The sequence below is a fragment of the Phoxinus phoxinus genome (genome assembly GCF_949152265.1).
Source record: "Phoxinus phoxinus genome assembly, chromosome: 25".
Lineage (NCBI taxonomy): Eukaryota > Metazoa > Chordata > Actinopteri > Cypriniformes > Leuciscidae > Phoxinus > Phoxinus phoxinus.
In genome coordinates, this window is record NC_136900.1 from 18,325,432 (window position 1) to 18,339,491 (window position 14,060).

Consider the following 14,060-nt stretch of genomic DNA (forward strand, 5'->3'; position numbering starts at 1 on the left):
TTTCTGAGGCGATCAACCTTTGAAAACAGCACCTAAAGCTCCTTAACAGCTAATCTCCTAAAGGAACTCAGAAGCCGCGCAGAAACGACCACATGAACTAAACGTTCACTGAACAATCAAATGCCAGAATCGCTTTCTTCATTACATTTATTACTAGAAAATATATACAACATTGTTACATCCACACTTGAATGCATTTGTTTTTAAATTACCATAATATTAAAATTCCATAAAACTATAACAAAAATATTCATAAAAAGACTAAAATGCCAGTTTTTCTTCATATCAGCATGTTTGTTTTGCACTACAAAGAGAAGAGATCACTTAAGGAAGATAAGGTAGAAGACAGCAACTGCAAGCAAGTGCAGAAAAGTTAGTGATCTCAGTGTGATTTTTACTTTACCGCTGTAAACCATGAGCTCAGCAGGGCATATTTTCACACGTCTTTACCACCTCCACGGCAGAAAAAAAGTGTGACTCTCTGCGTGCTTTACAAGAAAGAGCTGAACCGTTGACTTCTTCAACCAACCTCCACACTACAGTATTTAGCACACAAACCACAGCATGTTTCCACAGCAGTAGACTTCATATTGTATTAAATGAACAGGTTCTAGCGTGTCTCAGTTATCATAACTTTAGAAGATTGCAGTGGGCGTTTTGTGTGAGAGAGAGAGAGAGAGAGAGAGAGAGAGAGAGAGAGCTTTAAGTTAACTAGTTAAGCCACACTTCATCTCTGCAGTGCTTTGCCCTCGAAGGATTTCCACGCCACCTGGGCGGGAGTCAAAAAAGGCCTGTTCGTTGTAGAAACTCTTAGGTGTCTTTTTGCTCTTGGTCGTCCTGACCTCGACCTTTTCTGAACACACCCTGTTTTTCATGGACAGGAGCTGGATGTTCGATTGCACATTGGCGACAGTGTGGCGTCGGCCGCCGCCGGTCCTTTCCAGATAGGCTTCGCCTTCGTGTTCGATTAGAGGTGCCAGGAAAGACTCGTGGGCAAAGTGTGTCACCATAATCTCAGGTTGAGCGAGGTGTCTCAAGCCTTCCAGACGATCCTCTGCGGGGGAAGCCATAATGACAGTGGTTAGATTCAACGCTGACTACAACATGCAGAAATTAGACTAGGATCAATGACGTAAAAAAGAAATGCGTCATACACTTTTTGCTTTTGTTGGTGTTTATGTGGGTTTTATATTTAATGATGAAAATGTCATGCGGTGTCACTATGTCAGGATTATGCTCTGTTCAGTGTTTGTTCCTGTCATTCTAAGTTTGACCCAGTTTCCCCAGTGTGTTCGATGAATGATCCTGTTCATCTGTTGTCTATTTAATGATCTCCTTTTCTCTTTTGTTTGCTCTGTTTATAAGCACTGTGTTTCCTCCATTCCTTGTCCTGCCTCGTCGACTTTAGTGGATGTTTAGTCTGTTCCCTGAGTTTCTCCTGCCTGTCCCGTGAGTTTTTGGATTAAATATTACTTGTGTTATACTCTCCTGCATCGTGCAGCAGCAGGAGAATATAATATAGACTATATTATCAATAAAATAAAAAATTCCTTACACATTGATTACCTGTGAGAGTAGACATCTTAACCTTTTTTTTTTTATATATATATATTTTTAAAGACATTTATTCAAATAACATGAATTATTACTAGTTCATAAATATCATTACGTTGTAGGGTAGTTTCACCACGTGACATTTGTTATGACATGCTTTGTCATCAAAATGTCAAATTATCTTACATTTTTGAGACTTCTTGATCTTAACACTCTTAACACTTTTTTTCAGCTGGTTACACCATATGACTTTAATCGGCTGGGCAAACTTTTTTAAATTATTATAATATTAATAAATAGTGAAGCAGTTTTGTTAAAATATTTTCCTCTAAGCGACAATACTTATGGCTTTTTTTCTTCATTATTATATTAGGACAGTTATACCACCTTGACATATTTTCCCTAAAAAAAATCTTAATGAATTTTAATTCCAGTTATATTTTTTAATATTAGTTAACTACATTAGTTAACATAAACTAACTTCTACAGCATTTATTAATCTTAGTTAATTTCAACATTTACTAATACATTTGTAAGATCAAATGTTGTATCTGTTAACATTAAAGCACTGTGAACATTTTTATAAACATTAACAATGGTTAATAAATGCTGTAAGAATATATTGCTCATTGTTAGTTCTAACTAATGTTAACAAATGAGACCTTATTGTTAAGTGTTTCTCAAAAACTACATTAAAATTGAAAAAACTTGCTCATCAATAGTGTGTATTCAGTTCATTGTATATATTAATTGCATTTTTAATGCATTTTTGAATAAATTAATAGATCCAGACAAAAAAAAGTGCATCATGTCATTGACCCACAATGCAAAAGAAGATAAAGCATAAAATGAATGATCACCTGAAGAGGAATCGCTAGGGCTCGTGTAGAGGTAGTTACTCAGGTAAGGAGATACAACCATGTCCACCAGTCTCTCCAGTCGGAAATACTCTTGTGTAGGTCCGTTAGGCTCATGAATGCCCTGAAAATAATGAAAATATGAATCCAAAATAAAGAATGCTGGTAGATGAATAGTTAAATATCTGGGTTCAATCCCAAGACAGCTGACGAGTGGGAGTAATTCAGGAACAGATGATGCATCACCATTATACCCTTAAGCATGACACTGAATCCCTGTGGGACTCAGTCTTGTTCAGGAACAAAGCTGACAAATTTCTTTTGTATAGAGGAGCCTGATTTTAAAAATTAATGCTGGGTCAAGGTGCTTGGTCTCTGGTCTGAGATTACACCAGCACAAAGCAGATATGAAGATGTTCCCGCACGGCCACTCAGGGAATATTCTCACAATGTTCAGGATCTATCATCATATCTCTGCTTCTTATTCTCACCTGTGTGTTAACAGATGTTTGCATAACGGTAATAGACATAAACAGTGGTTGATTTTTATTAAAATGGATTTCAACTTTTCTTTTTGTCACATAAAGCAGTGTTATTGTAGTATTATTTATGTATACTACAGTATTTTTATATTTCCAGTTTTAATTTTAGTTGAAGTTTTAGACATTTCTATTACCGCAGTTTTTTTTTTTTTTAAATACTTCTATTTAGCTTTAATTTCTTTTTTATTTCGGTTTTATTAAGTTTAGTACTTCAACTGGAATAATTTATAATTATTACATTATTATTACAATTATTTTATATCAATTAGTTTGCCAAGGCAACATTTCAGTTATAGTTTTCATATTTATATTTGATCTTCTTTATTTCAGCGTTATAAAAAAAATGATTTATAATACTTTTACCTCATAACAATCCTGATATAAAGGTCACATCAGATGCCTTCATCATTCATTTAGCTACTTTTGTTATATATAAATGACCTTGCCTGTAAATCTAAAAATATGAAAATAATCATAAAAATATAATATTTTTTTGAATGATGATGATTAATAAACATAAACAATTTCAATATTTACTGTGTGAACATTATTTATATCTATTTAACTGTCTCTCACTTGTGACTTCATCTCAACAACTTTTTTCCTATAAAACGTGTCCCAAACGACGCCCTATACACTTGTACAGTATGTATTTATCTGTGTAGTGTATGAATTTTTGTCATTCATACGTAATTAAGTTGAGTGGATGAAGGGTCTAACATTCCACAATTTCTCTTTTTGGTTAATTAAGTGCATCATCTGGATATTTAAAGTGTACTTTCTGGAATTATTAGAGTGAACAAACTAACAAACACATTTATACTACAAAGCATCATAGAATAGGCGAAATGGGATGCACTCAAAGAAAAATTAAGGTAAATATAGTTTGATATCAGATTATGTTTTATTGTGCATCAAGCTGTAATTGTCAAATTATGCCAAACGTGTGAAAATATGATTTAATTTAGCTATAAAACTAGCCTTAGCAGGACAGAAAAGTCTGCTTTAAAAATGTTCAAAATGTAATTTCCATCACAAAACTTGAAAATGGACATTATGAAAGTGTAACTTTGCTGATTTTCAACCCGCTTTGCATTATTACAATATCAGTAATATATGTAAATGAACAAAGTTTAACTTGCTGTCCGTGCAACACGAGTTTTGACAGCTTAAGGCCTTTTCAGGACGTTTCTTTCAGTTTTTCCTAATCTGTTTGGCATAAAACACTGTGTTCGTGGTCATCCAGATTGCAAATGTTGACTACAAACAGAGGTTTTTCAGTTTTTCCATTGTAGTGTTCTCACCGTATATATACAACTCTTTAGCAGCCTTTAGCCACAACGTGCTGGATCCTTCTCTGGAAACCGAATGTAACTCTGTTACAGGCACGTGCAGAGGGGGGGGCTTTGGGTGCTCGAGCCCCTGCCCTTTTTCAAAATGAATCAAAAGTGCCCTTCTCAAACAAATATCATTGATAATATTGTGGTCAATAAAACAAAATGCATTTGCTTATAATTTACATGACAATGTGTACAAGACTAAAGTAGCCTAAATTCACGTTTATTTTTACGTTTATGTCAGTCTGAGGTGTCGTTGCTATAACGCGTTGCTATGGGTTGCGTCACTTGCGTCAAGTTGTGCGTGTCTTGCTCGGTCTTGACTGACGGTCTCCATTTTCGAGGCTCTAAAACTCCGGAGTAGTGTGTGGACGGCAGGCATAACCGTAGCAAAAGTTATGCGTTTTAAAATAAAAATGTACTAGTCAGTGTACACGTAGGTATCCCAGACAGTCTGCTTGGGAACCGATGCTCTCGAGCGTCTTTCAGTGAGTATGGCTCGACGGCAGAAAAAAAGAAAGAAAAAAAAAAACTTTTTTTTTATTATTATTTTTTTTTTTTATAATAAAAGGTTGCGTGTCGATTCAATTAAAAATCCACATAACACATATTTTAAAATATTACTTAATTCGCTGAAGCCTGTTTGTCATGCATAATACACCGACCAATCGTCATCTGGCACAAGAAGTTCAAATATCATTGGACGGTCATTTATAAATAAATCATTTGAAAATTACATGGACAGACGAATTTACATTGAAGTGATCTGAATCTCCGTCGTTGACCTAATTGATGTTAATTGACTACAAACCAGCACCAAAAGTAGCATTAATGGTAAGTATAGTATTCAAGTCACTTGTATTTAGTTTATATTGATACACCGTTTACCATTATGAAACTATCATAGTTTGTTAAATGAAGCCCAGGCCTACTGCAGGCCTATTATGTGAAGTGTAGGCTGCCTGACAACAACACGTGAAATGGTGACTTGATTATTTTAACATTTTTGCACACACACATTACTATTTTTTTTAAAGAAGTCCCTTATGTGCTTTAAGCCCGCATTTATTTGATCAAAAATACAGAAAAAAAACTACAATTTAAAATAATGGTTTTCTATTTTAATATACTTTAAAAATATAATTTATTTCTGTGATGCAAAGCACACACACACTCACACACACACATATATATATATATATATATATATATATATATATATATATATATATATGCCCCTTTTTATATTTGAGCCCCTGCCCCTGTGGAACTCTCTGCACGTCCCTGCTCTGTTATACTCCCAGTGATGGGAATAACGGCGTTATAAATAAACGGCGTTACTAACGGCGTTATTTTTTTCAGTAACGAGTAATCTAACTAGTTACTGTTTCCTCCGTAATAACGCAGTTACCGTTACTGACAATAAAATGCGCCGTTACTATAATTGAGTTCACTGAAGCGGTTTTCATCCGATCGGGCTCTTTTCTCCGCCATAGGAACTGCAAACTCTTTTCTCTGGTGTATGTGTGTGTTTCGAGGCGCCGGACTGGACAAAAGCGAAGCGAACGTCTTCAGCGCGCGAGAGAGACCGAGTGTGATCCGTCCGAAAGCGCGCTCGACAGTTCGCGAGAGAGACCGAGTGTGTCCGTCCGAGAGCGCGCTGGACAGTTCGCGAGATTGACCGAGTGTGTCCGTCCGAGAGCGCGCTGGACAGTTCGCGAGAGAGACCGGAGTGTGTCCATCCGAGAGCGCGCTCGACAGTTCGCGAGAGTGAGAGACCGAGTAGGCCTATGTCCGAGCATAATATAGTTTATCATCTGCAACGTTTTAATTAGTTTACATGGTTATAAAATAAAACTCCAAAATAACCTGCAGGGAACGTTCAAAGAAAACATCTTTGTTTGACCGGTTGTGAACACGTGCGGCAAACACGACTAGAATTTGGCTTAAATAACCTCTGATGATGACGTTCTCTGTAGGTTATACAAATAAACCCCCAAAATATTCGATTTTATTATTATTATTATTTATGTTGGTACATTGTTCAATATTATATTGAGAACACTTTTAGTTAAACTGTTTACATTTGTGAGGAAGAAAATACTTCAAGTAGGCTAGAATGTCTACCAGTTGTAAGTTTTATCATTTTAATTTGCACTACAAAGAGTGTAGCCTATGTGTATGTATATTTTTTATTACTTATTTTTGGTACATTTCTTAAGAAGCATAGCGGTAATTTATTTTTGGATTTGTTGGCCAGTTGTGGTCTGTGCAATAAATATTAAAAGTTCTAAACCATCAATGTTTTATAATAATAATTTGTTCTAGTGTCCATTTCATTCATTTAACATATTTAATATTGGGGGTATCCAAGATATTTCACATATTTAAATTTTTCTTTCTTTTTTTAAGTTTTTTTTCAATAGTTACTTTGCCTGGTAATTAGTTACTTTTGTAATGATATAACTCAGTTACTAACTGAGTTACTTTTTGTGAGAAGTAACTAGTAACTATAACTAATTACTTTTTTTAAGTAACTTGACCAACACTGTATACTCCTTAAAGTATACAAATGAAATAAGCTATAGTGAGACCTCACCTGCAGGATCAGCAGCATCTGTGTGATTGGAGGAGGGTATGAGGAGCTCTGAAACATGTTCTCCAGAGGAAGCTTCAACAGAACCATGTTCCTGAAGCCAAGCAGAGCCATTTGCCTCACAGTCAACTCCTGACCCTACACACACACACACAGCCAAAAAACACAAGTCACCATAGAGTCGGTAACTTGACACTGCCCTACTACTTTGAATGGTAGGTGAGATCATTTTAATACCTGCACGGGGTAGAAAATAGCTTGAAGAGTTGGCAGGATCTCTGTGAAAAACTTCACCCACATCTCAGACAGCGCTTGGAGCCGATTTTCATCTGGCCATGAGATTGAGAAAGGAGAGAAGAATGCAGGGAGTGATTGGATTACACATATCTGTATAAAACTTTATTAAAGCGCGCGCTGGCCATGAAATGAGTGAGAAAATCTGGTCCGGCACTCACCATTATTTAGCTGAATCTTCTCCAGAATATCCGTCAGACCCTTATTCAAGAGTTGATCCTGGATAATGTGAGTGATGCAAGTACTTTAAAGCAATATTCTGGATTGGTTACGAGTTAAGCTCAATTGACAGCATTTGTGGTATAATGTTGATTAGCACAAAAATGCTAAAGGCACTTACAAAGGAAGTGAACGGGGCCAATTTGTAAGCATTAGAATACTCATATCAATAGGATAGCCATAAGAAATAAACAATTTAACATGATTTTAGTCTACAAGATTGCTTACTAACAGCCGTAAACCCTAAAACAACTGTAAAAATGGTGGATTACACTTAACAATAAAGTTTTATTTGTCAACATTAGTAAACTACATGAATTAACAGGACTTAACATGACCAATGAACAATACTTCTACAGCATTTATTATTCGTAGTTAATGTTTATTTCAACATTTAATAATATATTTAATAATATAAGTTGTATTTGTTGAAATTAGGTAGATATTGCACTGTGAACTTACATGAACAATTTTGTTAATTAATATCAAGAATAGTTAATAAATGGTATAAAAAAAATATTCACACCCACACCCACACACACCCGACCCACCCACACACACACACACACACACACACACGACCCACCCACCCACACACACACACTCACTTTCATTGTAAGTGCCTCACCGTAACTTCAATTTTTACAGTAACTTTTGAAATTCACTTCATAATGTCTTTAAGACTGAAATACATTTTACCTGAAAGTACTCTGCGATAAATGATCCCAACTCTGTCCTCAAAAGCCACCTATTAAAAAAGTTTATTAGGTGAGACAAGCCCTTATAAAGTATACTTTTACATTTTCTGAAGAAAACACGAGTGATGCTGCCTGTTCAAATCTCACCAGCACAATGCTAGGTGTTGTGGGTGGTTGCTAAATGTTGATTGTGGGTTTCTTTAGCGTGTTTCTATGTGGTTTCTAGCTTGTTCTGGGTCATTGCCTACTTACTCAATTCAAAAAAGTCAGATCATGACTTGATTAGAGATCAGAAACAGCGCTGCCAACTCTCACACGTTCAGTGAAAGACTCACAAAATTGACACCATTCTCACGTCACATGTCTATTTTTTCACAAAGTGAAAAAACATTGCAGATCAAAGAATAGACAACGAATGTATGAATATGATATGATATGAAACTAAGTCTCGGCTTTCAAATTCTGCTAATTTTAACATTTACCTCAGAAAATTTATTCTAGAGAAGAGCATTATGCACAAAATAGGCACTATGTTACACATAGATTATACTTTTACTCTTATAACATTAAAAAGTTCCTTGTTCTCACGCAGAGAAAAATACATCGCGGAGCAGAGAGGAGACTGACAACGAGCTGACGGACAGGACAGACCAGGTTACTTTTCGGTTACTTTTGATATAAACATATAAAACAAAGTCTCACCTTTCAAATTTGGTCATTTTTTAAAAAGAAATTTAAACAATAAATACCGTTTTGTGGCTCTTTAATGTGTCTGACAGATCGCTGTAGAGCCTCAGTTAAAGCTGCTCGTGAACCGATCATCTCTTCCTTCTAGTTCATTTATAGCATCAAATAAACATGAATGAACATAAGAAGGAATGTTGTTTTAACCGCGGAAAGGCGCCAGTACACTCCGTTTCTCAAGTTCAAATCCTCCCATGTTAATCTACTAACTCTCCTGACTGCTTTGTCGGACAAAATGGCGGACGGCGAAGTATGATTGGTCAGATCACCTGTCAATCAAACTCCCTGCGAAGGGTCAATTACATACAAATTTTATATTTTTAATGAATGATTGTATATTCATTTTACTTTTAATAATCATGTACCAACTGACAGGGTTACCTGTAAGTTTACAGCAGCTGAGAGAGACACATTAATATGTACTATACCACATTCAAATTAATCAAATTGAATCGAGATTGGTATCGAATCGCAAGCTTATGAATCAAAACCGAATCGAATAATTAAATTTGTGTCAAAACCCAGCCCTAATAAAAACGCAGTACTAGTCATTGTACCATGTTGTCAGTAAACCTAATGAAATTCTGTTCAGTTATCAAATGTTTTGACAATCACAATACTTCTAGCAACAACAAAAAACACCCCTTCCCGTCCTGACCTCAAAAGATGGCAGCCCTGAAAGTGAATTGAGTACATGGCTGGTTTTCTCTGTATTGATGTCTTACCGTATGCTTTCATTCAGGGTGTAAAGCTCATTGGTCTGCAGCCCCCCACCTTGGAAGACTTTAATAACAGCCGTTTGAACACTGCAAAATAGAAACGACTCAGGAAATTATTCAAATAGGCCTGACCGCTGATTTGCAAGCAAAGCAAATTCCATGCAAAACATGCCTTTATATGCAAGACTTCCACTTTGTAAAAAAAAAAAATTCAGAATCAAGCAATGTCACCTGTGTCAAGGAAATTGTCTCTGTTGTTCATATCTATGGTCAGCATTTTTTGTCTGCTTGCCAGCAAACTTTCACTGCCAACCGACCACATTTGACTAACATCCTGCTCAACACTTCCTGAGAGAGGGGCAGCAGAGGTCTCGTTTCCATTAGGAAGTGGTAAAGGCAAAGGCTGCTGTGTGCTTCCTTCTCCAATGCCTTAAAAACTTACTGTCTCTAAAGGGTTTTCCCCAAAGAGTGTGAAGTCATAAGTTACACTGCAAGGTTCCAATTTTAAGTCAGATGTACTGTAAACATCGCCCCTTTTAATGCAAAATCATTTTAAAGCTAAAGACTTTTTATTTGTTTTATCAATTTAAAGGGACAGTTCATCCAAAAATGAAAATTCTGTCAATATTTGAGTCAATGATTAAAAAAATAAAAAAGTATCCATGCATTTTTACAATGACTTTTATATACGAGGATGTTTTTATTTATTTCTGAATTAACACATTTTTTTTTTTTGGCAGGAGAACTGTGGTCAGCTACGGTCCTGATATTATAATGAAAAGAGAAAAGAGAAAAAGTCCTTTCCCATTAAAATAATACAATTGGACAGAATTTGTATTATTATTATCTCTTAGAAAAAAATATTTTAACAAAATTGGTACACTTTATTAATATTCGAAAGACTTTTGTCTGCCAAATCCAAGGCACGTGGTAAAACTAAAAAAAGACAATGATACAGGACATGATGTCATTGAGAGGACTCCTGCAGACGCTTATTACTGTGTGTCAAGATCTGTAAGTCTTTTAAAATATCAGATAGTAAGTTAGTTACCATAGTAGTTTTATGGCACTTTAGTGTAGGGTCCAATTCTCACTATTAACTAGTTGCTTATTAGCATGCATATTATTAGAATATTGGCTGTTTATTAGTACTTATAAAGCACATATTAATGCCCTAATCTAAATTGTGAACATTTTCTAACAAGATAAGGTTCGTTTTTACTTGATGTTTACACTACATGACATATTTAGAGTCAGTGGATATAAACTTTTCTTGAAAATGGTGTAAAAGTTTTTCAAACCCATATGTCACCAAAATAAAAAAAACAATACCTTTCTAAGAACTTGCCATGTTTTATGAAAAATAAGGTTAGTTCAGGTTGCAACATGTCATGTGGTACAACTCCCAAAAACTAAATAATATCTTGAAATAGTAATTCATTATATTTGAATTCTTATTATACATATTATATTTAAAAACTTTTTGGAAAATAATAATTAATGTGTACATAGGTTACATAGGTATCCAAGGCGTAAGGAAAATATGTCATAGTTTTTACTTGATGGTTATAATACATTACATTTTTAGAGTCATTAGATATAAACTTTTCTTGAAAATGGTGTGAAAGTTTTTCAAAACATATGGAACCAATATAAAAACATAGAGTACATTTCTTGCCATGTGTGTTTATGATAAAACATTTTAGTTCAGGTTGTAAACGGTCATGTGGTGTGACTCCCCCAAATTACCAGATTTTTTTATGAACTTTCTTTGTAAAAAAATTCTCTATTCTGTCTATTAAAACGCAATAGCAATATCCTCAAATCTCATGGCAATTAATTAAACAATGCCTTTTCTCTTTTTCGTCCTTGGGAAAGAGAACCACCCACCTGTTCCAAACACTAGCGTTGGACAGCTGCAATGTTGGCGAGCTGGCATGAAAGCGGGCAAGGTCTGACAGCACGGGCGAGCTCATGAAACGGGGTCTGGGCTTTCGGAGTGACCCCATGCTTCAGGTGCGATGAGGACAGGCACGTGCTAGAACAAATGTGAGAAGCAGAAAGTCACGTTAGAGGCAAAACCTCCCACAAGGTACACCAAAAGTGTGACGCAAAAAAACACACAAAACCACCGCAAAGTGCAGTTGTTTACACGGTTTATCTGCGGTGACTCATTTATATCGATGCCTGTGACATAGTGAAAACCACACAGAACGTCTACCATACAAACAAGCACGCTTCCTTTGATGCTAAGCCTGACATGAGACTTCCTGGTGAACTTATGGCTGCAGATGTATCTGATAATCTGTTAGGATGCAGTTAACCAGATGCCTGTATCAGATGCTGACACGTTCAAACACCTCTCCTCTTGGTTTCCTATGCAAGCATGCTTCCCAGAATTGCGACTCAAGCTGTCTTTCTCACAGACTCACCCTTGACGGCATCACAACTCGAACCCACACACATCTGATACCAGATAGCAACTGTAAACGTACATATTTATCCCAACTGCCTAATAATAGATTCGGTCTGTTCCCACACTGACAAAATCAGTGCAGCAATGGCAACTACGGTGCCATGAGAAGGCAAACAATGGCTCCAATTATAGGCTGTCTTTGTAAAGCCTATGATGGGTTAAATTGGTACTTTATCCACCAAGCAAGAAGATGGCAATGATGTCATATCAGACGGCACACCGAATCTGTTCCATCCTGCCGCTTGCTGCAAGAAAGTGAGCTCATTCACAGTCTAACATGAATGAAAATGTTATGCATCCATACTCACCATCTGCTAATTATGAGGCCAAAAGCAAGCCATGCTGCAGACTCCCACTGCCGTTGATTCATTCTCTGCACTCGCATACATAATTCGCATGAATTGAGCTTATGGGGTGCCTCTGATCATAAATCACACTAACCAAGACATCACGCTCCTTAAGAATAATCTCATTCTTTTAGCTCTGGTTTATTAATTTATTCACCAAGTGCTTTAGTGAATTAGGGCTTGGATTGTCTGGTTTGATGGTTGACTGGTGAACTTGTAATAACAGACATGAGCAAGTACTCAGGGCAGTTAGGTAATGCAATTACGGCTGCAGCATCTCAAAGCATGACCAGAAGAGAGTAAACAGCCTCATTTATCATCCGCGTCCAACTGCTGACCTAGCTTAAGTACATTAAACGGACTCTCAAAGTCAGCCTCAACTTTTTGAAGGCCCATTTACACTAAGGAGGATAACTATAATGTTTAAATAATCATTCTAATTCTAAAGCAGCTGAAGTCCACATTACAACTATGGCTAGTTTGGGAAAAACATTCTTTCAAAGTTTTCCTTTCTCAATTCACGCAAAAATTATAATTCTGTCATCATGTAGCTACTCACCCTTGAGAAGTTCCAAATCTGTAAGGTTTCCTTTCTTCTGTGGAACATAAAAGAAGATATTTTGAAGATTTTTTTTTTGTCCAATTTTGCTTTGGACAAAAAAAAAAATCTTCAAAATATCTTCTCAATGAATGAGACATTTTTCAAAATATCACATTTTCTGTTCCACAGAATATAAGAAAATTATATTAGTTTGGTGTTAACTATCATTTTAAGTAAAATGACAAAATGCTTTTTCCGAATTTGCCTATAGCCTAAATGAATGCCCAAAAATGTTGTAGCGCACTAGTTTTTGAGGCACAGCCAATGAAGGAACCGAGAAATCATCTACATCCCATCCCATAAAAAGTGAGCTTTACTCTGTAACATTTTCTAATAACATTCATCAATGACATTAACTAACATTACAACGTAACAAGTAAGTATTTCAACTGGCATTATGTTCTGCACGTTTTGTTAATCTTCTCTATGGATCCTCTGGTGTAGCCTATACAGGACCTCAAGACGCTACTGAGTAAATGTTGCACTTACCCGCTTGTTCTTCTCAGTCCTAACTGAACGTTAGTTTGGCCACATTGTAATTTCCGCGACAGTTCTCACACATTTGAACTCTCTATACAACTTTGACGAACGAACGCTAACCTACTGTAAAAACCCATAGGCTACACATAAAGCAAAAGTTCAACCCTCAAGAAGCCCGTTTGTCAACTTAGTATTCATCGTGTGAGTCAAGAATGAAAGATGCTCCGCTGTGAAGCGCCGCTCGTGGGCGGACCATGGGAGGAGTTTTCTGCAACTGTTTCACACATGCAACAAGTGTGCTGTAGTGAGTCCGAGTCATTTCCGGAATCGGTTCTTTTGAACAACTTGGTTCGAATAATTATTTTCCTTCAAGTAGTTGGCGAAATCGAAATTGGATTGTTCGAAATCGCGCCCTAGCCTACCCTCATTCACTAGGCTATTCCCTACATTACTCCACTAATTTAGCCCACTTGAAGGGGTGAATGAAAACGAGTGAGTGAATTCGGACACTGAGTCCGCCGTAAGGGCTGTCACTTCTGCATAGTTCGTGCTTGTCGTTTAATAATCATTTGATAGCAAACTGGCAGCTCCAGTAG

At 36.3% G+C, this 14,060-nt stretch overlaps 1 protein-coding gene across 2 annotated transcripts; it reads right to left on the bottom strand.

Moving 5' to 3' along the window:
• Positions 1-130: 130 nt before the first annotated feature.
• On the bottom strand, positions 131-13,713 carry prr5l (proline rich 5 like). Of its 2 annotated transcripts, XM_079604612.1 has the most exons (10): positions 13,474-13,713; positions 12,943-12,979; positions 11,451-11,598; positions 9,567-9,647; positions 8,099-8,147; positions 7,342-7,399; positions 7,124-7,215; positions 6,890-7,024; positions 2,415-2,535; positions 131-1,054 (listed from the first exon to the last, which is right to left on the bottom strand). In XM_079604612.1, the coding sequence occupies exons 3-10, from the start codon at positions 11,567-11,569 to the stop codon at positions 708-710; spliced, it is 1,002 nt and encodes a 333-aa protein (XP_079460738.1). In that variant the 5' UTR covers positions 11,570-11,598; positions 12,943-12,979; positions 13,474-13,713; the 3' UTR covers positions 131-707. The 2 variants fall into 2 exon arrangements, with proteins under 2 accessions (XP_079460738.1, XP_079460739.1); XM_079604613.1 differs by lacking the exon at positions 12,943-12,979 and having other exon boundaries at positions 13,474-13,703.
• Between the last annotated feature and the right edge of the window lie 347 nt (positions 13,714-14,060).